Source organism: Phyllobates terribilis, unplaced genomic scaffold, assembly GCF_046119375.1.
Source record: "Phyllobates terribilis strain yellow unplaced genomic scaffold, ASM4611937v1 Scaffold_109__1_contigs__length_5621821, whole genome shotgun sequence".
Taxonomy (NCBI): domain Eukaryota; kingdom Metazoa; phylum Chordata; class Amphibia; order Anura; family Dendrobatidae; genus Phyllobates; species Phyllobates terribilis.
In genome coordinates this window covers 4,856,178-4,880,768 of record NW_027362869.1, presented here as the reverse complement: position 1 = coordinate 4,880,768, position 24,591 = coordinate 4,856,178, and the positions used below count along the sequence as shown (strand labels likewise).

Below are 24,591 nucleotides of genomic sequence, written 5' to 3'. Positions count from 1 at the left end.
GTCGATCATACAGGTTTGCTAGTTCGCTGTATGTTATGTTCTGTGACAAAAAGTAGTAAAGGGAGAATTGGTTAAAAAATGTCTAATGCCTGAGCTGTTTCTTTATTTCTCACCAATTACAGAGCCTTGCAGACAAAATGGACAGCAGATACAAGAAAGAAGATGCTGGCAGCTGGACTCTACAAACGCCACTCTCTGCAGGACCCACTGCTGGTGGGCTTCGCCAACTATTTACTGCACACCTTGGGGGTGAGACACTTCAGACAGGAAGTTGAGGATGTCGCCAGGTTCCTCTTTTACATGAACCCCAAGGTTGCCAATCTGGACTTTGTAAAAGATGTAGAAAAAGTCAACTCCTTCTTTTCAAAGCTGCGGGACCTGAATCTGGCAAATCAGACCATTTTCAACTAGCTAAAACATGTGCGTAGGTTCATGACTTACAATGTGAGAGCCTCCAACCTCTTTGAAAAAAAACGCGCACTGTTTAGGTCATGTGAGTTTTTTATGACCGTGACCGAGGACATACAAAAGAGGTTGTCAAAGGGAATATCAAGAGAAGTTGTCAGCAAAAGGTGGTTATTAGCTAATATTTATATTGAAGTAATAGGAAATTATGGATAATGTAAAATCTAAATGTATATATCTTCTCCTCCATATAATTTCCCTCAACCTTAAAACACTGCTTGGTAATTACCAAGAAATACAATATTGACACCTGCAGCCGGGCAATGCAATTACCAATTATCAATTAGCAATCTGACACTTATTTGGAGGTCTGTATTAGGTAAAGTGCATATTAGTGTCTGCTCACGATATATTTATATTACTCCCTTATATAGCACCATTAATTCCACAGCACTTTACAGACATCATCATCACTGTCCCCATTGAGGCTCACAATCTAAATTCCCGGTCAGTCTGTGGAGTGTGGGAGGAAACGGAGGAAACCCAAGCAAACACGGGGAGAACATACAAACTCCTTGCAGAAGTTGTCCTTGGTGGGATTTAAACCCAGGTCCCCAGCGCTGCAAGGCTGCAGTGCTAACCACTGAGCCACCGTATATAGTGCTAACCACTGAGCCATATATGTGTTAATGCTACCATAGGTGGCCCTGTGGTTTGTGCAGTTTGACTCTTGGTGGTGTTTATTTAGTGTATGTGTATCTTATACCATGTGATTATGACGCGCCCCCTGGGACATATTCCTTTTTGAGGGGAATACCCGGCACCGGATCAGATGGGGGGTTGTAGTCTCCGAGCGGCTGTGACCCGGTCCCGTGCCCAGGGCGTCAAGCTCAGGGTTATGTGGCAGTCTTTACTGATGTTATTAAAGTTCGTTGTGTCGACTACGCCACCCGTTGTGATGCGGTCACTGTGGCCGCCGCTGCAGCAGGGTCCGCTGAGGCTGATGGTGGATGCGCAGCTTGGTGGGATAACCCCCAACGGGAGGGGTATAGCCTCAGAGGGGACAGGCGCAGAGGATGGGGGTTGTGGTGGTGCGGTGCAGCCGGTAATGATGACAGACTCGGGTAGTGCAGTTAAGGGTCTTTACTTACTGCAGATGTTCCTGGTCACTCTAGCTCCAAGTGACCTCCCGAGCCGTGCTGCGTCCACCAGGTCCTGGATCCGGCCAACCCCCAAACAAGTCCGGAGCGTGGCCCTGAGCTCTCCCTCTGTCCTTCCTTCAGCCGTCCCCACCAGTGATTCACCTAAGTCCAGCTCCCTCGGGTCTTCTGTTGGGCAACCTTTGGCCTCAGGTTCCCTGACCCTCCATGTGGTGTGCCTTCAGGGTGAATGTAGTGGGTGACCGTGACAGACACTGCCCACGGTCTCCGGTCTCTGGCTGGGGAATGTCTTTGCCCCCACCAGCTTGGGTTCCGGTACCCTCTTGCTGACTCCTCACCCGGTGTTCTTATTTGGGTTCTTGGGTCCCTTCTTTGTCCCCCCTCTGGGTCTTTCTGCACTCCACTCTCTCTCTCTTCAGGCTCAGGTCTGCTCTGCTCCCTTGCTGCAGGCTGACTTCCTCTGCAGCAGACTTGTTCTCTGCAGCTGACTGACAGGCTCCTCTGCGTCTGACCCTGATCCTAGTTGGTGCCCTCCTTATATATCCCTCTATGTGTGAGCTCAGGTGACCAGCACCCAATGAGCTCCTATCACTACCCAGACTGCTCCCCCTATCTGCCCCTACACTACATGGGATGTTCCTCCCCCCTCCCACTCCAGCCAGGAACAGGCTCGGTCGCACCTGCACATTTCTAAGTGGGAGTGCCGTCGGCCTGCTCCTCTGGAATGGGATGTATGTAGTGCATGCAGTCTATCTGAGCTCAGTTCCACACTCCTTCCTTACCCGGGAGTGGAATATCACACCTCTGGGTTGAGGTGCAATACCCCTGTAGCAGCCGAATCCTCAGGGTGCTACATTCCCCCCTGGTAAATCACAGCACGTCCTCGGGCTGCAAAGACAAAAACACCAAAACATACAAATTTTTATAAACATATAAAACATATAAAATATTATATATATATAACTTTTTCATATAGACATCATTATAACATTCTCGTCGTCTCTTTCTTTCTTCCTCCTCTGGTCACCGTGCAACTCGTGACCAGGTAAAGTGCGACAGTCTTTTGAAAAGCAGTTCCTTATAAAACCAGTAGGGGGCGCCTTAGGAAGCGCAACTATTTACAGGAGAATTTGGCCGTTCTCAGTCCCCGGCCAGGTAAGGGAAAGGGATGGCTGCTCACAGTCCTCAGCCTGGTTTGGGTAAGGGACACACGGGTTAAACTGTTCACTGGTCCCAACGGGGACTAAACTTCTCAGTAGTTACGGCTACTTGGGTACCCCGACGGGTAACTATATACAGTTTTTCTTTACTACTGTTCTTAATCGTAGTACCTCCTAGCCTTGAACCCGTCCGGGTCTTCTGGCTCTTCCTCCCTACACCGCAGCTCCTCCTCTGTCAGGCGATGCACGTGGAGGGCGTAAGGTCCCTTGGCACACTTGTGCCGGGTGAACGTTACCTCGTCACCGACGTAGAGGTCACGGCCTTTGTGACCCTCTGGCAGGTGAGACTCGACATCCCGTCGGGTAACGAAGACGTCACCCATGGTGTTCTGGTCCTTTATGAAGCCCCACCCATGCTGCGCATTAAACTTTATTACCGTCCCGATGGTACGGGGACGATCTGCTGCACGGGGGTCCCTTCTGGTCCGACTCTTTTGCTCCGCGCTGCGGGTCCGGGCCCATTGCTCTCTGGCCCGCCTCTCCTCCCGCTCTCTCTTGAACTCTGCCAGCTGTTGACGGCAACACTCGGTACGCTCTGCTGCAGCTGCCCGAGTCTCTCCGGTGAACCCCATCAAATCTTCTCCCGTGGGGTCCCACACGAACTGGGCTTCCTCGAGTGGAGGCGAGACCCGAGTCACGGGCTTTGGAGCCGGGATCAGGGGCTCACACAAGGGCCCTAGTCTTTGCTGCCGCTCTAGCTCAGGGTACCCTTCGGGCCAGATGAAGGGCCGCCCGTCCGGCCATGTGAGCTGGCCGAAGAGGTCCTCCCCCAGGTGTGGCACCCTTGGTATTACGGGCGCGGGCGCGGTGGTGATGGCGCCCGGGTTGCCCAGGCCTTGCGGCCAGGCCTGGGGCACCTGGAAGGTGAAGGGCACCGTTAGGACGGCGGCGCCCTGGGTTACCTGGCCTTGCGACCAGGCCGGAGGCTCCGCGGAGGTAGATGGCTCTGCTTTGGATGCGGCGCCCGGAAACGCTAGGCCCTGTGACCAGGCCGGAGGCTCTTCTTCCTGCGCCACGCTCCGGGTCACGACGCGTGACGTCACTGGGGTCGCGTCGGCGGCTTCCGGTCGTGGCCTAGTCGGTGGCGGTGTCATGGCGGTCTCGGGTACGGCAGGGGGGCTTTCGGGCTCTGCGACGGGGAGCTGGGGCAGGTGGGTGGTCTTCCGGTATGGGGTATAGGCGTCCCCCTTACCTGCTGCCATACGTCTCGCTCCCTCTTCTGCGCCGTCTCCGGCCTTGGGTCCTCCCGCGTCATCCGCAGAGGTAGTCGGTGTCTTCTTCCAAGGGAGCGGGTTCCGTGGACGGATTCCAGCTTGCTGGGCCATCTCCCGGCCCCACTCCGCCAGGATCTCCCTCTGCACTCGGGCCATCCTTCCCGCGAGGCCCTCCAGGGCACTCCGCGCGCACTCCCGATCTCGGGGAAGCTGCGCCAGGATCTCCGCTAAGCCTAGCGGGGTTGTTGACTCCAGCAGGCTCCTGACCATCGGGTCGGTGCTGCTCTGCTCTGCTTCCGGCAGGCTCCTGGCCAGCGGGCCGGTGCTGCTCTGCTCTCCTCCTTCTTCCTTCTGCAGGCTCCTGGCCAGCGGGCCGGTGCTGCTCTGCTGCCGCTCCATTCCCGGGTCTACTCTTTCTCTCCTCGACTCCGGGTGCTCTCGCTCTGGACACCTCGCCTCCGGGTGCGCTCGTTCTAGACTGCTCCAAGCGACACCCATCTTTGCTCTTTTCTTTCGTCTCCTCCCACTTCGAGGGCGGTCCCGGGGCAACTCAGTGACTGTCAGCTCCAGGGGGAGTTCTTTCACACTGACAGACACCTCCAGCATCACAGTCTCTGTTGGTGGGGGCGGTTTCCACTTTTGGCGCCATTTTCTGTCCTGGCCCACGATGGGAGGTGGCCTCTTGCCCTCCTTTGGCACGCCCATAATGGCGTCCGCTGCTCTTCCAAGGCGGGAAATCTGCGGTTTTGGCGGGAAGCGTCGCCCAGTGGCGGGAAACTCTGCAGATGGCGGGAACAAGCTGGAAATGGCGGACAATCGGCGGGAAACGACTGGTGATGGAGTCCGATGGCGTGGACCCTCCGGAACCGGCAGGAGTCTTCTTTCTGAGGTAAACTTGCACTTTTCTTCAGGCACGCAGTACCCGGGTGTTGCGGGCACGTAATCCTGCCGACTACGCCAAAGTTGACGCGCCCCCTGGGACATATTCCTTTTTGAGGGGAATACCCGGCACCGGATCAGATGGGGGGTTGTAGTCTCCGAGCGGCTGTGACCCGGTCCCGTGCCCAGGGCGTCAAGCTCAGGGTTATGTGGCAGTCTTTACTGATGTTATTAAAGTTCGTTGTGTCGACTACGCCACCCGTTGTGATGCGGTCACTGTGGCCGCCGCTGCAGCAGGGTCCGCTGAGGCTGATGGTGGATGCGCAGCTTGGTGGGATAACCCCCAACGGGAGGGGTATAGCCTCAGAGGGGACAGGCGCAGAGGATGGGGGTTGTGGTGGTGCGGTGCAGCCGGTAATGATGACAGACTCGGGTAGTGCAGTTAAGGGTCTTTACTTACTGCAGATGTTCCTGGTCACTCTAGCTCCAAGTGACCTCCCGAGCCGTGCTGCGTCCACCAGGTCCTGGATCCGGCCAACCCCCAAACAAGTCCGGAGCGTGGCCCTGAGCTCTCCCTCTGTCCTTCCTTCAGCCGTCCCCACCAGTGATTCACCTAAGTCCAGCTCCCTCGGGTCTTCTGTTGGGCAACCTTTGGCCTCAGGTTCCCTGACCCTCCATGTGGTGTGCCTTCAGGGTGAATGTAGTGGGTGACCGTGACAGACACTGCCCACGGTCTCCGGTCTCTGGCTGGGGAATGTCTTTGCCCCCACCAGCTTGGGTTCCGGTACCCTCTTGCTGACTCCTCACCCGGTGTTCTTATTTGGGTTCTTGGGTCCCTTCTTTGTCCCCCCTCTGGGTCTTTCTGCACTCCACTCTCTCTCTCTTCAGGCTCAGGTCTGCTCTGCTCCCTTGCTGCAGGCTGACTTCCTCTGCAGCAGACTTGTTCTCTGCAGCTGACTGACAGGCTCCTCTGCGTCTGACCCTGATCCTAGTTGGTGCCCTCCTTATATATCCCTCTATGTGTGAGCTCAGGTGACCAGCACCCAATGAGCTCCTATCACTACCCAGACTGCTCCCCCTATCTGCCCCTACACTACATGGGATGTTCCTCCCCCCTCCCACTCCAGCCAGGAACAGGCTCGGTCGCACCTGCACATTTCTAAGTGGGAGTGCCGTCGGCCTGCTCCTCTGGAATGGGATGTATGTAGTGCATGCAGTCTATCTGAGCTCAGTTCCACACTCCTTCCTTACCCGGGAGTGGAATATCACACCTCTGGGTTGAGGTGCAATACCCCTGTAGCAGCCGAATCCTCAGGGTGCTACAATTATGTTAAAGAGTTCAAGTGGTTAATTATAACTCCCCTTATTTGATGCATACACTCTGCATAATTGCTTGATTGTTTCTAGGGCATTGACACTTTATTGTATCCCCCTGAACACTCAGCAGTTTGGGGTATTTCCCATATACCACTTACCTTGGCAGTTAATTCCCTGAATCTGCTGTATTTGGGCCGTCCTTCCGTGTATATTATTTCCTCCCATGTTTTGCTCTCTCCCATTACACCATATTGATCATGAATGTTTTGAATTGATTTTAATGCTTTGCTTTGTTTCTATTTGTAACATAATAATATCTGATTTCCCTTCATTGTGTTGTGTGCTCTCTATTATACTATGCAGCCTTTCCTCTCCTTTTGTAATTCATTGTTTGCATAGTGAGTCGCACCCCTTGTTTTTGGTCCCCTTCATTACCTTATTACATTTTTTTGTTACACTTTTTTCTTCTTAGGAGATCTCATAACCTTCATACACTTAGTATTGAAGTAGATATTTTTTATATATTTGTACTGTGTGGCTTGTATATACTGTAATATTCTATTATTAATTTTATGTGTAGGTACCTGGCACTGACAACGTCACAAATTACACCTCAGGAGTGCCGGAAGATCCTGGATGTGGCAAAACAATCGTTTTTAAAGTGTCTTCAAGCTGCCAAAGATGGATGTCTGCGTCAAAGCAGCCAGCTGGAAGTGATTCACTATCTAGAGGCCCTGCTTGTCCTGAAGCATCTGCAGCGACCCGGGGTCATACAGAACATGACTGTAAGTGCCTCTCTTCTCTTTATTCACTACTCATACTCATTTTTAGTTTACTCTTCTTTATGTCTAACCTTTGGTCTCTTCATCCTTAGGTGTCTGAGTGGAAGGAGAGGATTAGCCACACGTATGATGGGGAAGACCTCGTTGTTATCGGTGTAAAGTTACACAAGACCGCTACACAGCAAGTGGCCACATTCGTGCTGACTAAGGAAGAAGAAATGGTGAGATTTACTTATTCTCCTTATTAATCTGATTTAATACATGATGACACATTTCTATTTTACTATAACTATTATTTCCTTTTGTTTTATTTCTAGTGGTTCAGAGTCTACTATGAAAGAGTCAGACCAAAGCTTGTGAGGAAGAACTCGCCACAAGAAACATTTTTCCTCTCAACCTCGGGGAAGGAGATCTTCAATGTCTCAAATGACATTTCACGGTACCATAATAAGTAAGATTTACAAAAATGACCAATTTATTCTTCAATAAAAAGCACATTATCATTCTTCAATAGTTAATGTAGTGCTATGTATTTTTTTTCTGTATTCCTTTCTAGGTAGGATGGCAGTGGTAAAAACTGTTCTGGGCTAATATGATTGATCCCCTATTAATCACTGATCAGTTGAGCACCAATCAGATGGGCAGCACCCAAAATATGCAATGAATGGCGCTCAGAAGTAGTGATGGGCGAACCCCTGACTGTTCGTGTATGGCAGGTTCAGCCAAACGCCGAACAGTTTATTAAAACTTCAAGCTCGGGTATCAGAAGAGTACCCCAGCCTGAACACAGACCCCATTCATGTGAATGGGGGACCGCAACACCCCTGTTATCATTCTTCAATAATAAATGCAGTGCAATGTATTTTATTTTTTCTGTATTCCTTTCCAGGTACAAACTTCCGGTTATCTCAAGTCAACTTGTGAGGAGGGTATGTGAGACATGGACTCTCCCAAACTATTCAGACTCCGAGAAGTGTCTCTTTGCAAAATATCTTGCGCACACCAATATGACGGCAGAAAGGACGTATAGAGAGAAGACCCTGACGGACATATGCCATGCATACAAGCTGGTGGCACAGGCAGGGAAAGAAGCCAGTGATGAGCCTCAAGCCAGCACTTCAAGGTAATATATTGTGGGTAGTAAATTCATATACGCTCTGTAATATCACATTGTTATTTTTCTTTAGCTGTGTCCCAGCTATGAAAAGCTATTTAGGTCTTCATATCTACTATAACATTAAACTTTGATTCTTTGAACATTAAACCTCCACCACTATGTTTGGCAGTTACAAAAAAAGTAAAATATAAGGTTTTACTAACTTTTCGTTAGGGATGCCGAAGCCTGCACTACCCAGGAGGAAGACCGCAGGGAAGAGGACCGAAGACTCCAAGTGGACGAGACTGACCAAGAGGAAGATGGTAGCGAAGAGGAGCAAACTAGTGAACCGGATGAGATCTGGACTACAAGGTGAATACGTCAAAATTATAAACCTGTCTATAGCTAGTTTGTGCAGGCATCACCTGATTGTATGCTAATGGTCATTTTATTCATATACCCATCTAATTATCTTTTTTCAGAGCAAGATCACCCTCTCCCCAGCTCAGGACAACGAGGTCCCAGAGAAAGAGGATGGGGCAGGACAGGAGCCCCTCAAGGTAATTAGTGCTCACTGTCTGACATTAGTAATTGGAAAATACAATAAAAAAACTCTCAAACAGTCTGATCTCATAAGGTTGTAATTTCAGTCTTCATTTTTTTTGTATTTTAAAGGCATGAAGATCCAAGAGACAGAAGGAGGGACACACTACCAAAACGTGTTCCCATTGTCTACCTACGTCACCTTGATGAGGACACTGCCCAAACCTGTGGACACTCTGTAATATCACATTGTTATTTTATTTTTGTTAGCCGTGTCCCAGCTATAAAAAGCCATTTAGCTCTTCATCACTACTATAACATTAAACTTTGATCCTTTTCACATTAAACCTCCACCACCATGTTTGTCAGTTCCAAAAAAATTACACTTTTCACAGCCCTGGTACTTCCATACATAACTAGGTATTTGTAACATGCTAACTTTTTAATCAATTATGAACCTAGCCTTGACACCTTAGTGTCACCATGACTCAACAATCATCCGGGCAAATCAGTGACCTCTTAAAAACATTAGCATTTTGAGAACTCAAACATCTAGGAATGTGGACTTAGTATGGCAGTGTATGTTTTAATACTACTTTGCTTCTAAATACAGTAAAATATAAGGTTTATTAACTCTTCCTTAGGGATGCCAAAGCCTGCACTGCCCAGGAGGGAGACCGCAGGGAAGAGGACCGAAGACTCCTAGTGGACTAGACTGACCAAGAGGAAGATTAGTGAACCGGATGAGATGTGGACTACAAGGTGAATACATCAAAATTATAAACCTGTCTATAGCTAGTTTCTGCAGGCTTCACCTGATTGTATACTATGGTCATTTTATTCAGATACCCATCTAATTATCCAAAATCTCCCTCTCCCCTGCTCAGGATAATGAGGTTCCAGAAATAGTGGATGGGGCAGGACAGGAGCCCCTCAAGGCACAGATAGTACTCACTGTGTGACATTAGTTATTGGAAAATAAAAAAGCAAAACCCTCAAACTGTTTATCCTCATGAGGTTGTAATTTCAATCTTCATTTTTTTTTGTCTTTTAAAGGCATGAAGATCCAACAGACAGAAGGAGGGACACTGCCCAAATGTGTTCCCATCGTCTCCCTACATTGCCTACACTCTGCCTGTAGGTGGTGATTTCCCTTTCTATTTCCTGTCCTGAACCTTTCCTATATAATCAATAACTCAAGTTTGGGAAAATAATACAAATGTTTAATAACAAGAAAAACAAGATAATAATAAGGCAATTCAATTAACAATTTACAATCGAACCTTTCTTCAATGTCCTCTAATTAGATAAAATACAAATACAATCATAAGTATACTTAGCAATGATCCTTCATGGCAGAGAGAGAGAGAGAGAAAGTCTTGACTCTACTTCATTTATACTAAAAATTTCACATCCACACCCACATACAACCCACGACTCCGCCCTTCTTCTCCGGTATCTTCTGTGGCAAATATCCAATCATCTTCAGGGTAGTATGAGCATTGTCATTGGCTGCATTGGTCAACACCTTCCTGCAGATGGCACTCTTGTACTTCTGGAAGAAAGTCCTTGTGTAGGTTCAACTCCATTTGGGCTGGCTCCAAGATGTTCATCAAAAGCATTGTGCACCAATATACATATCCATAGGCTGGAGACAGGATGTCTACCTCAGGAGCAATGGTATACAATTCAAATCCACAGGGGCAGTGTACATATGTAGATTACACTAGGACACAAAAACAGGATCTGTATTCAAGTTCACCACAGAAGGTGTGTGTACCTGTATCATCCAGGAGGCTGGAGGGCCTATACTCATTCCATATGTAGATGCAACCTTTACTTTATCACTAAAACAAAGGACATCACACAAAGAACACCGGCCTTCTCGCCTAGCAGGTTCACAACCTTGTACCTAGTATCTCTTGATAGAGTCCTGGAAATATCCAGCACTCAAATTTAATGCAGAGTTCAGTCATTCCTATGATATATATATATATATATTGTACCTGTTGGCCTCCAACATGCCCCCCTTTGTGTCTGAATGACACATAACTTTTAAGGAGCCACAAATCCGGAATCCTCTTCGCCACCATAGTTGATTCTTCTTCTTAGGGCAAGGAGTTTTTTAACACATTCACTCATCATTTGCCAACATTTACTCCAAAAAAAAAAAAAATTAACTTTGTAATAGCTTGATTTCTAATAGGACATTGAAGGAGGCATATAAAAAAATACACATCAAATTGTACATATGATCGTCACATCACACAAAAAAAATCATTTAGATCAACCAACAAACAATAACATAATATAATTTCCTATAGGTTTCGCTTTTGAATCAAACAATCTTTCTTACTGTGCCCTCTTCTGCCGCAGTTCTCACATATTACAATTTCTTCTAATTCAATGGGAATTTGTACATTTGTGTCACATGATGCAATTTTGACACTGGCTTGTTCTTTTATAGTTAAACTCTGTACCTTTTTATATAGGTAACGGGTTACACAGCACATGTATATTTGAAAAAGCGATAAAATTACAGAAACAACAAGTAATATGACAATTGGGTGGATTAAATAATTCAGTATGCCATTTGCCGCATTTGAATGACCAAATATTACCTCCCACCAATAGCCCTTGGCATTATTTTCTAATAGATGGGTAACTTCCTTTAGTTCATTTTGGTCATGATGTAATAGAATTGTGGCATTTGCCTTTTCTTGATTAAGCTTCATCAATAAATATTCATCCTTATTAAATTTTACCAACCATTCTCCAAGTTCTTTTCCCATTCCTAGGCTTAAGGCTTGCAAATTAACTGGAGTGTGATATTTCAGATCCACTGACAGATTAGCAATAGTAGGAATTGCGTAAACCCAGTTGGGTGTCTTGATTTCTGTAACCCCACTAAGAGTGCACCATGCTCCCCTGGTTACAGATGTCATTACAGAACAATGTTGTGTTGTTATAGATACATTGGTAGTATTTAGGAGGAAGAAACAAATTCTTTGATGCCCTAGATAGAAGATTGGTGCTTTGTCTTTTGAGATTGATTCCCCATCTAGAATACACGTGGATGAATTACTCCAGCATTTGTCTTCAACCAACCTAAACTGTCCTGGCGTACATAAAATATTATGATTCCTTTGTATACAAAGTGAAATGTCAACCTGTTTCCATCTTCCATTTTTCCTAATCACCTGAGGATGTTCTAATCTCGGGTGTAATAATGTAGAATCTCCAGTTAAAATACCAATTGAACTAACTCTATGCATGAGCTCTAAAGGTGACTTAGTATATGGAATAAATGAAGAAGCATAGCATTTCTCAAAGTCATAGTTGCTGCACCCAACCCACGTGTTCACCCACCATTTAGAATGTGTAAAGCTCATGAGTTCAGGTAACACAGTAATTGCTTGAGACAACCATTCAAATGGCCACTGTCCATCATAAATGGACTGTACCGCTAACTTAATGTTAGTTGATAATTCCATTTGTCCTTGTGTACAGACTAGAGCCCAAGACATATTTCTACCCCTAGTCAGTGTATCTTCCATTAATTCTTTAAAGTGTTGGATAAAATCTTTCGCTACCCCGATATAAGTGTTTACATGATCTTGTTGTAAATTGTTAATTATATCATTGATTTTTCTTTGTACTTCAAAACCTTTCTTGCTATTGGTCGCTATATCTACAAGTTTTGTCCTTAAACTACTGATGTCAGCTTCGTTAATTACACCCATACCTGTTCCTAATCCTCCCAACAGTGCGCTGAAAGTATCCCTTCGCCCTCTGTCATTCCTCGAATTAAATAGTTTATGCTGGTGTTTTATCCGATTTTCTGCATTCTTAGTGGTAAACCACCGATATAGTGCATGTACATGATTTAGTGTATATCCTGCACAAATTGGATAGTAGGTCTTTATCAACCATAGAGAGATATTAACTCGCCAAGTAACAAATGCATATTGAACGTCACTAGCAATGGTTTGAGTAGAATCTAGGTTGACCTGTAAAGGGTGGCCTTCTTCTAAGTACATTGTCCGTTGATTGCTGTCAGATTCATTGGACACGCATGGTTTGATTTGATCTGGAGCAGCATCAATAATGTGCATCTCACCTATTTCTACTTCTGATGTTCCACATGCCCAATAACCAACCATTTCCCTATAGGATTTATATGGTTTAGATAGTGAACCAATTATATAATTTTGCCCTTGCTGAACTGACATCTCAACCTCTGTGGAATCTCCAATGCACGCCTCACGATATGTTAAGGTGACCCTTTTTGGCCTGAACATTGGGTGTATATTATTATGCCAATATATTCCACATACAAACAAATATTCTCCTTCCTTTAAGTTGTCACTAAAGGACCCATAATCTATCCCCTTTTGTTCATTCTTGTTGGGTAACTTAGACTCTTCCCCCAACCAGTACCCAGTTTCATTTACATATATTGTAGCCATCATAAATGGTTGCAGTGATCTTGGATCTATATTTTGTACACCTTCCATATATGTTAACCTCTGGGAACTAGAACTGTGATTGACTCTCCCAAATGAAAAGACAACACTATACTGAATGCTGGGACCCTGATAATATCTCCCAGTTACCCTTTTACCCTCTGGTATCAGTCTCACTGTCCTACTTTTAACACCATTATTTTTATAGTTAGAATCTGCATCAATGTTTATGTCTGGGTGTGTAAATAATACGTTCCCATATTCCTCGTTAGGTAATATACCCTGATCGATATCTCCAGAGTGTTCAATATGAGTTGATTCCATAGCATTGATGATCCCAATTGACAACAAAATTGCTGCAATTCCAATATCCAGAATGCAGAAATTTCCATCTTTTAATTCACGCTTCATTTAGGATCCTGGAAAACAAGAACAAGAGCGGCATCAAATTCTTATCAGTTATATCCGTTTACACTGATCTGCATGAACCCACTTTTCTATATCCCTTCTCTTCATGCATTTGATGCTTTTCTTCTCTACTCGTTTAACTTTTACCACCTGTTCACTCAGCGTCACAGTTACCACATAAGGTCCTGTCCAATTTGCATCCCATGAAGATTTGGGTACAAAATTCTTTACCATCACCCTGTCACTTAGTTGTAATTTTATTGGTGGCTTGCCTGCTTCTTCCTTTGCCTTTGGAGCCATATTGGCAGCTGCAAAATTTAAATATTTTTGCACTTGCTCCTGTAACTGAATAAGGAATTTTTACTTCTCTGCACTTTCTCTCATGGGAGTACTAAGTTTGGGATCTGCAGGATGGCAAAGGTTCATTACTCTACCAGTCATTAATTGATATGGGGTGATTGCTGTGCTCTTTGCATCTGTGCCCCGTATTGCCAGTAGAATTGCAGGCAGGTGACATAGCCAACTATTTCCTGATTGCAACACCATTTTCTTTAATCTCTCTTTTAAAGTCTGATTCATTCTTTCTACCATCCCAGATGATTGTGGATGATATGAGACATGAAACTTCTGTTCTACATTCAACATTTCACACATATTAGTCATGATTTTGCCAGTGAAATGTGTACCTCTGTCTGACTCAATGACTTTTGGGAATCCCCATATTGAGAAAACTTCCCTCCATAATGCAGTTGCTGCTGCGGTAGCAGTGTCCTTCCTTATGGGCAAAGCTTCCACCCATTTGGAAAAAACATCAACTATCACTAGCAGGTACCGATAACCTCCTGGAGCACTTGGCAAGGGACCAACAAAGTCAATTTGTAATCTCTCCCATGGCCCCTCAGCCAAAGGCACCCTGGAAAGCACAGGTTTTTGTCCCCTCGGCCTAGGGTTCATTTGGGCACAGATTAAACATTCTTGGATAATTTCTGTAATAGTAGTTTTCATGTTCTCCCACCAGTATTTGGTTTGAATAAACTTTAAAATGTGAAAGCAAATTTATATTGACAGTCAGGGTGTAAGGGAATGGAGAAATATCCATTTGAGATGTCTATTGATGAATATACTGTGGAGGAGGGTTTGAGTGCTGTCATCATGTCAGGCATTTTGGCAACCACATTAGTGACAGGAGGGGTACACTTGTTTAAAGCTCTGTAGTCCAATGTCGGACGCCAACCATTTGGTTTCTTAACTGGCCATAGCGGCGCATTATTGGTGGATTGGCATTCCCTGATGACATTTTGAATCAGCAAATCATCCAGTATTCTCTTAATGTAGGGGACTGACTCTGGTGGTATTTTATACTGCCTTTGGGGTGGGGGATCAGGACCCTCTACCATTACTACCATGTTGGACACTTTGCCACATTGGGTTTTTGAATTTGCCCACACACTGTTATGTTGCCACAAGATGTCAGCCAATATTTCATCATCTGTTCTCAATATCATGGCTGGATCTAAAGATTGAGCACCTTTGATGGAATCAATACCATAATTGTCAGTAACCATTTTTAAACAGCCTTTATACCGTGATCCTCTCCACAACATCCAGTTGCATAAATCAAGAATAAGTCCATATTCCTTCATACCATCTGACCCAATAATGGTACCTTCATGTGTTGGTGAAAGATATAAGCCATGCTCAACACATAGATCTCCCAGGTTTATTGTCACTGGTAAAGATTGTTCTGAAGATACTAACTGTCCTCCAAACCCTCTCAGAAAAATGTGTTTACCACCAGGGTCTTTAATCAAATCCAGATTAGTCAAACTGACAGCAGCCCCTGTATCCAGTAAAATGTTTGTACGATGGCCCCCTATCGTACAGTGAATACGGGGTCTCCCGCCCTTGTCCCTGCTAAGCTGACTCACTAGGGACAACACTGGGGCCTGACATCCCTATTGTTTTACATAAGGATTTGTTGGAGGTGGGGTCTTTAATTCCTCTGGCTTTTCTGCCATTGCCTTCCCAATCTTCCTCAGTTCATCCAGAAGTGGGCCATATAATGTAACTTCAGGAAGACTATGCTCTCCATCCCTTGCATTATTTGGTTCTTGTCTTTGCTTCCTATTATTAAAAGGTCTATTATTGATAACTCTTCTACTACTTCTACATTCTTTCATAGTGTGACCTGTGTAACCACATTTATAACATTTTCCAACAAACCTTACTTTGCCTTCATTTTTGACTACCTCTGATATCCTCTTTTGGGGCTTGTTGTCATGACTTGTATCCTGAATCCAATCCTTTAATATATTTACAAAGGCTTGATAGGAATTTGCATTCCTCAAGGCAACCTTTGTTGGATAATCAACAAAAGTGCATTTGTTAGCCATTGAATATAGAAAACTGCTATCATCAGGAGACATGTCAGGGCAGTTATAGGTAGAACGATATAATGTCAAATATTCACTGCAAAAAATAATTGGATCATCTCCTCTATTTAATTTTGCATTTTCTAAGGCATTAGTACCTCTCATATCTCGTCCCCCCATAACTCTCTTTAATTCCTGTACTCTGTCACTAGCATTTCCCCAATTACATTCAAGATCTGCAGATAATCCTCTGTGAGCTCCTACAGGGGGCTGCAGTTTTTCACAAAGTTGAGATGGGAGCCATACCCGAAGTAAGGCACATGCAGCTCTATTACCCAGACTGTATTGAGTCACTACTGCCTCTAACTTATTGGAAAGACTAATGGCTGAGGCACTTGTATTAAATTTTCCTAATATCTGGCATAGATTTGTCTTATCCTGTATGGATAGTGTTGTGGATTGGACTAAATTGTTGCTGTTACTAAGCAAATTGTCTCTCCTTTGTCTGCTTCCTCCTGACTCAGGAGTAAAGAGAGAGGAACTATGATCTGGGTTATCCTCAAGGTTATCAGCCGTGCACACAGGCTGCTCCTCCCCTCTTTTCCAATCTCTTTCCTTCTGATCAGCAGACTTGCACATTTGATTACAATAACAATGGTTATTCCCTCTAGTACATTCTTGTGATTTCAAGGACATAATACAATGTTCTTTTAGCTCCAATTTTACATTAGCATCATGCAACTGGTTCCTAAGTATTGTCATATCGTCATTATACTCTACTTCCTTTCCTTCTAGCAAAGCAATACGCTGTTCCCTAAGTTTACATCTCTCCTTATACTCCTCCAGCTTATCTTCTAATTCACAATTTTGGTAATTCATATTGTCTACCTCATCCCTTAGATCTTCACACTCACAATTATGATCTTCAGCACTAGCAATAGCCAGACTGACTTCCTGTTCAATTTTGTCCACTTCACCTCTTAATTGAGCTTTCTCTGAATACCAGTGCAATTCCTTTTGCTCTGCAATTCCTTTCATCTTCAACAACATACACAAAACATTTGCTAACTTCTCTTTCTTTGCTTTCTTTTTCGACAATTTACTTTTGTTATCATTCTGCCCTTCACATTGTTTCATAAGGTCATTAAACTGATGTGTCAATGCATCATCTGCACAAGTACTGAACTGAGCAGAGGCATATTTTTCAATAAATTTACTGACTATTTCCATGTTAATTACGTCCAACTATTTTCACATAAGACAACAAAAATAAACAAATCTGCTTTCCAAACAAAAATTACAAATTAACTAAACACAATACAGAAACCAGTGAATATCACTTCACTAAAACAGGGACTCAAGATTGAATATAATCTTTTCCCTTAGGCAATTACTGCCACAGTCTTGTGACTTTACCTATATCTGACCGACAGTGTCTCATGCCCTTCATCAACTACAGATCCAAGATCCAGGCCAAGAGTGATCTCCTATTGAAGCATAAGGCTACTTCCCCTTAACATGAGATTTAGACTTTTAACCTCTACCTCACTTTCTTCTCAGAGATGTCTGGTTTTACCCTTTAGATCTTATGAGAACTTCAATGAACAGGGTGCTACCCTAACTTTACCGGCAACAATTCAACAAACAAATAAACAATCCACTAAACAAATAGACAAACAGGCCTGAACCTAGCAGAAAGATATTGATCAACATAAAATATAATGAATGTATAAAATCTAATTAAAGGAATGTATGCTTACCAGATAAGCGCGTCCGCTCACTGATGAAGAATATCACAGAACTTCCAGTTAATATCTTAGGCGTTTCAGTTTCCACGAACCCGCGTGTCACTTGTCCACGGATAAGATATTCTCCTTGAGTCTGTCTCCTTGAAGAAGAGGTTTTCTTGCCTGGTCTAGGAACCGGATTTTCTCAGGCACTTGGTTGAAACAGTTGGGAACTTCTAGGTTCTGCGTAGAATGTTGTTTTTCCACGATCCACTGAGGTGCCAAATGTAGGTGGTGATTTCCCTTTCTATTTCCTGTCCTGAACCTTTCCTATATAATCAATAACTCAAGTTTGGGAAAATAATACAAATGTTTAATAACAAGAAAAACAAGATAATAATAAGGCAATTCAATTAACAATTTACAATCGAACCTTTCTTCAATGTCCTCTAATTAGATAAAATACAAATACAATCATAAGTATACTTAGCAATGATCCTTCATGGCAGAGAGAGAGAGAGAGATAGTCTTGACTCTACTTCATTTATTCTAAAAATTTCACATCCACACCCACATACAACCCACGACTCCGCCCTTCTTCTCCGGTATCTTCTGTGGCAAATATCCAATCATCTTCAGGGTAGTATGAGCATTGTCATTGGCTGCATTGGTCAACACCTTCCTGCAGATGGCACTCTTGTACTTCTGGAAGAAAGTCCTTGTGTAGGTTCAACTCCATTTGGGCTGGCTCCAAGATGTTCATCAAAAGCATTGTGCACCAATATACATATCCATAGGCTGGAGACAGGATGTCTACCTCAGGAGCAATGGTATACAATTCAAATCCACAGGGGCAGTGTACATATGTAGATTATACTAGGACACAAAAACAGGATCTGTATTCAAGTTCACCACAGAAGGTGTGTGTACCTGTATCATCCAGGAGGCTGGAGGGCCTATACTCATTCCATATGTAGATGCAACCTTTACTTTATCACTAAAACAAAGGACATCACACAAAGAACACCGGCCTTCTCGCCTAGCAGGTTCGCAACCTTGTACCTAGTATCTCTTGATAGAGTCCTGGAAATATCCAGCACTCAAATTTAACGCAGAGTTCAGTCATTCCTATGATATATATATATATTGTACCTGTTGGCCTCCAACACTGCCCAAACGTGTACCAGTCGTCCTACCACGTCACTCGGATGAAAAAGATACATTTCTATTATATTTCTCCTTTACCGTTATAATCTATTTCTATTCTTCTCCGTCTATGTTTCGATCTTATAAAGAATAACCTACAGCGTGCCAAGGTAAAGTTGTGTCTTATTCCATCTTAGAAGAGAATAGATGTTCTGACATTTCAGCATCTCACACAGCAATCTCATGCTGGAACATAACAGTGTGAGTCGGTGTGATGCCACAACATGGATCCTCTCCAATGATGGAATAAAAATGCTACATTGATGTTACTTTACCATGGAGTACTTAAGGTTATCCCTTGTGTCTTCTGTTAGGAGTCCTGATTTTAACCCCTGCCTGCTGGCACCATTTCTCTGTTTAATGTTTGTGCTGCTCTATTCCGGTGACTATTTATTATCCATCATCATTTTTTTCTTTACTTTTAGCATATTTAACATTATTGATGGCATTGTTCAGGAGCAGTTTTTGCAGCCACAGTTTTCTCTTTAGGTGTCAGCCATGCCCCCTAAGAGGTAATTTTCACACCTAGACAATGGGAATGTTTTTCTATTGTTCTCAATGGCCATCATTACAGAGACTGATCATATTGGTCAAGGGGTCTCAGTTTTCTGTGTAAAAGGCCAGATCAGAGTCTAATTGCTCAGACTGCTCTTGACGATCCAGTGTAGCTCTGCTCTCTCTACAGGACTGATCTCCATGGACTGCTTTGCTCTGTCTACGGGACTGCTTTGTCCAACCTGCCTTTTACTTTTAGCTCGTTTTTGATTTGTTTACATACAGCTTTTTTAAAATCCATCTTAACCTTTTCATTTTGTATCTCTTTTCTTTTGTTCTAATTTTCAGGTTCAAGCATGGAATCCAAAGTGCACAACAGAACCCCGATGACCTGCCCGATCTGTTACAAGATAGATGAGAACCTTGGCACCCACCTAAGAAGAAAATGCAAAAAAAACAGCAGTGAGGATGAGATCAAGGCTACCCTCGCACAAGCAAAGACAGAACTGGTTGCTGTGGCAGCAAAGGGCCTGGCCATTGAGTATAATGAGGTGGAGGAGCTGGTGTGTGACGGTGGGTGCCTGGAAAAAGTAATTGCATTTCTTAATGGACGTGGTTTTAAAATCATTAATCAGCCATGTCATACAAGAATGCCCCAGAAGAATGGCCATTGCGAGAAGGTTCCCAACATGAGGATAGAGGGACTCCTAACAGCTGAGATGACAACCGAAGAACAAGAAGATGCAACCTCAAAGGGAGATTGTGAAGATGCCACAGCCAAAGGAAGGAGCGAAACCAAAGAAGACACGGCCGGGCCACATGAGGAAGATGAAGGAGAAGAAGAAGAATCACCGATGGAAACTGAATCAGCAACAACTGAGCCCAATGTTGTCTGGAGCAATCCACTACGACTTAAAATGGCCGAGGCTGGGATGTACACGAGGCACTCTCTGGATTTGGAACCAATTGCTGGCTTTGCAAGATATTTATCAAAAACCTTGTAAGTCGTGAGATACAAGCAGGAGGTAGAGAACGTCGCTGTACTTCATGGACAAGGAGAAGCCTTCACTGAAGTTTATATATGACATCGAGAAGACCAATGACTATTTTGACAAACTATTGGAAATCGGAAACACTCACCAGACTGTCTTTAATTATATGAAAAATGTCAAGCGGTTCATATATTACCTAATGAATGCAACATCCCTTCATCATAAAGACCAGGAGACATATGGAGCAGCCAGCTAGGAGTATTTCAGAAGAGGCTAAGCAAAGGAATCTCCAGGGAGAATATCTTGAAGAAGTAAGTGTAAAAGAATTAATAGGAAGAAAATGTACCTTGTTACTAGGAAGAAAATGTGCCTTGCTACTTTATTCAATGTAATTTGAATTTTTTATTTCCAGAGAAAACCGCTTATTGGATGAGATGAAAAGACCAGATGAGATGCAATCGATCCTGATAGTTGCAAAGACAGATTTTGAAAAGGCCATAAACAAGGCGGACCAGGATGAAAGGCTTCTAGATAGTGACAAGCTAGTTATTCTCAACTATCTTGAATGCTATATAATCTTGAATAAATTACAACGACCTGATGTGGTGCAAAATATGACTGTAAGTAACCTGTAGTACATTTCCCTTTTTTTTTTATAAATCAATTAGTTAAAGCTTTATTAATGTAGATTTCACACTTTCTTATCTTGTAGGTTGAGGAGTGGAAGAAGAGAGCTCCTTATCGTGAAAGTCACGTAGGAGTAGCCGTACATGAACACAAGACAGCGGCGAACCAGATTGCAGTATTGATTTTGAATAAAGAAGAAGAAAGGGTAAATATCTGTCTTTCTATCTCCTATCTGTCTATCTATCTTCTCTATGATTGAGCTAACATTTTCAGTTTATTTTTTAGTGGTTTCAAATTTATATTGAAAAAGTCCGGCCTACATTCCTGAAAAAATCAATGGACATCAAGAATTTCTTCATTTCTTCATCGGGGGGAAAAATCCACAATGTTTCTAATGATATCGCAAGATTTCATAAAAAGTAAGTATTTCTGTACAGTGACACTTAGATTCTATATATCAACATTACAAACATGTATTTTAACATTTATTTCTTCTATTGCACAGATTTGGAATAAAGACTGTGACGAGCCAAGAGATCAGGAGGAACGCAGAGACCTTCATTGCTTCCAATTGCAAGGACACTAATGACAAAGGCATTTTTGCAAAATACCTGGCACATTCAAATCCCACAGCAGAACGTGTCTACAGGGAGAAGACCATGGAAAATATGGTGAAGGCATCCATGATGACAACACAAATTCTCGACAGACTGCAAGAGAAGCCTTCCACCTCACTGTGAGTACTTGAAAAATAGAATATTTTTGTTTCACCATTCTCACAAGTATTGCATTTTCCTGTGTTTTCTTTAAAACTAAAATATGTCTTTTACAGAGCTGCAATTGAAAAAGAAGAAAAGTTTAATCAAGAAATAGAAAATAAGCCTGGACCTTCCGCCATAGAGACCAAAGACGAGGATTTTCAAAGATTTATTTCCTTATATCCCCTAACTATTGAGACCGAACCACCAACGTTAAAAGAATGCCAGTTCAAGTTCCCACTGAATGGACCACATCTGTATGATAGGTGGAGGAGGAGACAGAACAGAATGCGAGTGGACTATATATTCCGACTGGACTATATATTCCGACTTCTTAAGGATGGTCAGCCAGATGAAGAGGAGGTGAACAGGTGTATTGCACAGAAACTTTGGAAAAGTAACTTGCCCAGGGTAAAGGATATTTTTGAAAAATGGAAAAAGTGTTAGACTTACACCAGGACAATGGACAGTACACTTTTAACAGGATACTTATTCTGTTGAATGGACACTTCTATGGATTTTGTTGGATATGTCAGGACATGTCAAAAGCTTTTGATCATATCGGGTCTCACTTATGAGACCTTCTGTGATCAGTAACTTTTGACATACCTTATGACCTGTCAAAAGTGTTTAAGAATGACAAACACATTGACTTGTGGGGGTTTTGGGTGATGGAGGTTGTTTAATAAAGTAGATATTTTTTAAGTTAAAGGAGAAGTGCAGCACTGGGACAACTTCCCAGCGTTACATCTACCAAATGAAATAGAGCATTTTTCTAAATACAGTCACATGGCGGGACGGCCTCATTCCCCTTTCCTCTGCCTCCGTGCAGAGAGCGGAGTTAGCCGTGGCCACGATGTGAGTGTGACATCAGGGCATGTGTTTCTCAGACTCCCAGGAGCAGCCGGAGAATCAGATGCCATGATGCTGCATTCACATCGAGGCCGTGGCTGCCCCAACTCTCTGCATGGAAACAAAAGGTTAATTATGACGCCTTACAATGTGAATGTACATAGAAAAATGCTTTATTTAGTAGGGAAATTTAACGCCAGGAAGATGTCTCAGCACTGCACTTCTTTAAGGAGTAAATTCAAATTTGATAGTGATGGCCGACACTAGAACACCTATAGTGTACTTTTGATCCAGGGTTCTAGGACTGATCGCCTTTCTAGGGGTCAAGAAGGAATTTTTCCCCGTTATGCAAATTGGCTGAATGTGTCCTGGGGTTTTTGCCTTCTTCTGGATCAACAGGTTTAGGTACAGAGATTTTAGTAATACAAAAATAAAACTAATTAAAAAATTATAAACTGGTTTATTTGTAATTGTAATAGTGCAGTAATTATAAAAATAGTAATTCATTTGTAAGGCCTGTTCTTTAACGTACACAATAAAATAAACCATTATGCTCATCAGGGGCATACATAGAAATCATGGGTCTACATAGAATTATAATGCACCCCTCCATAGTCCTCCATATAATATACAGCTCAGCTCAGTCATTCATGTAGCATAATGCACAGCCCATAGTCCTCCATATAGTATAATGCATAGAATTATAGAATCATAGAATCATAGAATGGTAGAGTTGGAAGGGACCTCCTGGGTCATCTGGTCCAACCCCCTGCTCAAAGCAGGATTCACTAAATCATCTCAGACAGATGTCTGTCCAGCCTCTGTTTGAAGACGTCCATTGAAGGGGAACTCACCACCTCTCGTGGCAGCCTGTTCCACTCATTAATCACCCTAACTGTCAAAAAGTTTTTTCTAATATCTAATCTGTGTCTCCTCCTATTTAGTTTCATCCCATTGCTTCTAGTCTTTCCTTGTGCAAATGAGAATAAAGATGATCCTTCTACAATGTGACAGCCCTTGACATATTTGTAGACAGCTATTAAGTCTCCTCTCAGTCTTCTTTTTTGCAAGCTAAACATTCCCAAATCCTGCAACCGTTCCTCATAGGACATGGTTTGCAGACCAGTCACCATTCTGGTCGCTCTTCTCTGAACTTGCTCCAGTTTGTCTATGTCTTTTTTAAAATGTGGTGCCCAAAACTGTACACAGTATTCCAGATGAGGTCTGACCAAAGAGGAGTAAAGACCAATAATGACTTCACGTGATCTAGACTGTATGCTTCTGTTAATACATCCCAGAATTGTATTTGCCTTTTTTGCTGCTGCATCACACTGTTGACTCATGTTCAGTCTATGATCTATTAGTATACCTAAGTCTTTTTCACATGTACTGTTGCTTAGCTCTATTCCTCCCATTCTGTATATGCTTTTTTCATTTTTATTGCCCAGATGTAGTACTTTGCATTTTTCCCTGTTAAAAACCATTCTGTTGGTTGCTGCCCACTGCTCCAGTTTATTTAGGTCTTTTTGAATCCTCTCTCTCTCTTCTCTAGTATTAGCTATCCCTCCTAGCTTTGTGTCATCAGCAAATTTAATCAGTTTACCCTCAATTCCTTCATCTAAATCATTGATAAAGATGTTGAACAATACAGGTCCCAGGACGGAGCCCTGTGGTACCCCACTTGAGACATTAATCCAGCTGGATGTGAAGCCATTTACAATCACCCTTTGAGTCCGATCACTAAGCCAGTTATGAATCCACCTAACAGTTGCCTGGTCCATTGCATACTTGGTCATTTTTTCAATAAGGATGGTGTGAGATACTTTGTCAAATGCTTTGCTGAAGTCAAGATATACTATATCTACAGCATTTCCCTGATCCACCCAGTCAGTGATTCTGTCATAGAAGGAAATTAAGTTAGTCTGACATGACTTGTTAGTTATAAACCCATGCTGACTCTGGTTGATCACTTCATTCTTATCCAGGTACTTACATACATGTTGTTTAATAATTTGTTCAAAGATCTTTCCTGGTATAGAAGTCAGACTCACCGGCCTATAGTTCCCTGGGTC

At 43.4% G+C, this 24,591-nt stretch overlaps 2 protein-coding genes across 3 annotated transcripts; one reads left to right on the top strand and one right to left on the bottom strand.

The window, feature by feature from the left end:
* Nucleotides 1-152: 152 nt before the first annotated feature.
* On the top strand, nucleotides 153-22,355 carry LOC141201374 (uncharacterized). 2 transcript variants are annotated; one of them, XM_073663374.1, is made up of 11 exons: nucleotides 153-572; nucleotides 6,776-6,980; nucleotides 7,070-7,198; nucleotides 7,295-7,428; nucleotides 7,867-8,100; nucleotides 8,308-8,445; nucleotides 8,556-8,633; nucleotides 8,749-8,854; nucleotides 9,261-9,378; nucleotides 9,673-9,753; nucleotides 19,639-20,593. In XM_073663374.1, the coding sequence occupies exons 1-9, from the start codon at nucleotides 433-435 to the stop codon at nucleotides 9,333-9,335; spliced, it is 1,239 nt and encodes a 412-aa protein (XP_073519475.1). In that variant the 5' UTR covers nucleotides 153-432; the 3' UTR covers nucleotides 9,336-9,378; nucleotides 9,673-9,753; nucleotides 19,639-20,593. The 2 variants fall into 2 exon arrangements, with proteins under 2 accessions (XP_073519475.1, XP_073519476.1); XM_073663375.1 differs by lacking the exons at nucleotides 153-572; nucleotides 6,776-6,980; nucleotides 7,070-7,198; ... (4 more) ...; nucleotides 8,749-8,854; nucleotides 9,261-9,378 and adding exons at nucleotides 20,695-20,902; nucleotides 20,995-21,114; nucleotides 21,195-21,328; nucleotides 21,415-21,645; nucleotides 21,742-22,355 and having other exon boundaries at nucleotides 9,670-9,753.
* Nucleotides 15,438-17,555, bottom strand: LOC141201373 (posterior protein-like). The gene has a single exon (XM_073663373.1). It carries the CDS (start codon nucleotides 17,090-17,092, stop codon nucleotides 15,446-15,448), a length of 1,647 nt encoding a protein of 548 aa, XP_073519474.1. The 5' UTR covers nucleotides 17,093-17,555; the 3' UTR covers nucleotides 15,438-15,445.
* Nucleotides 22,356-24,591: the final 2,236 nt, after the last annotated feature.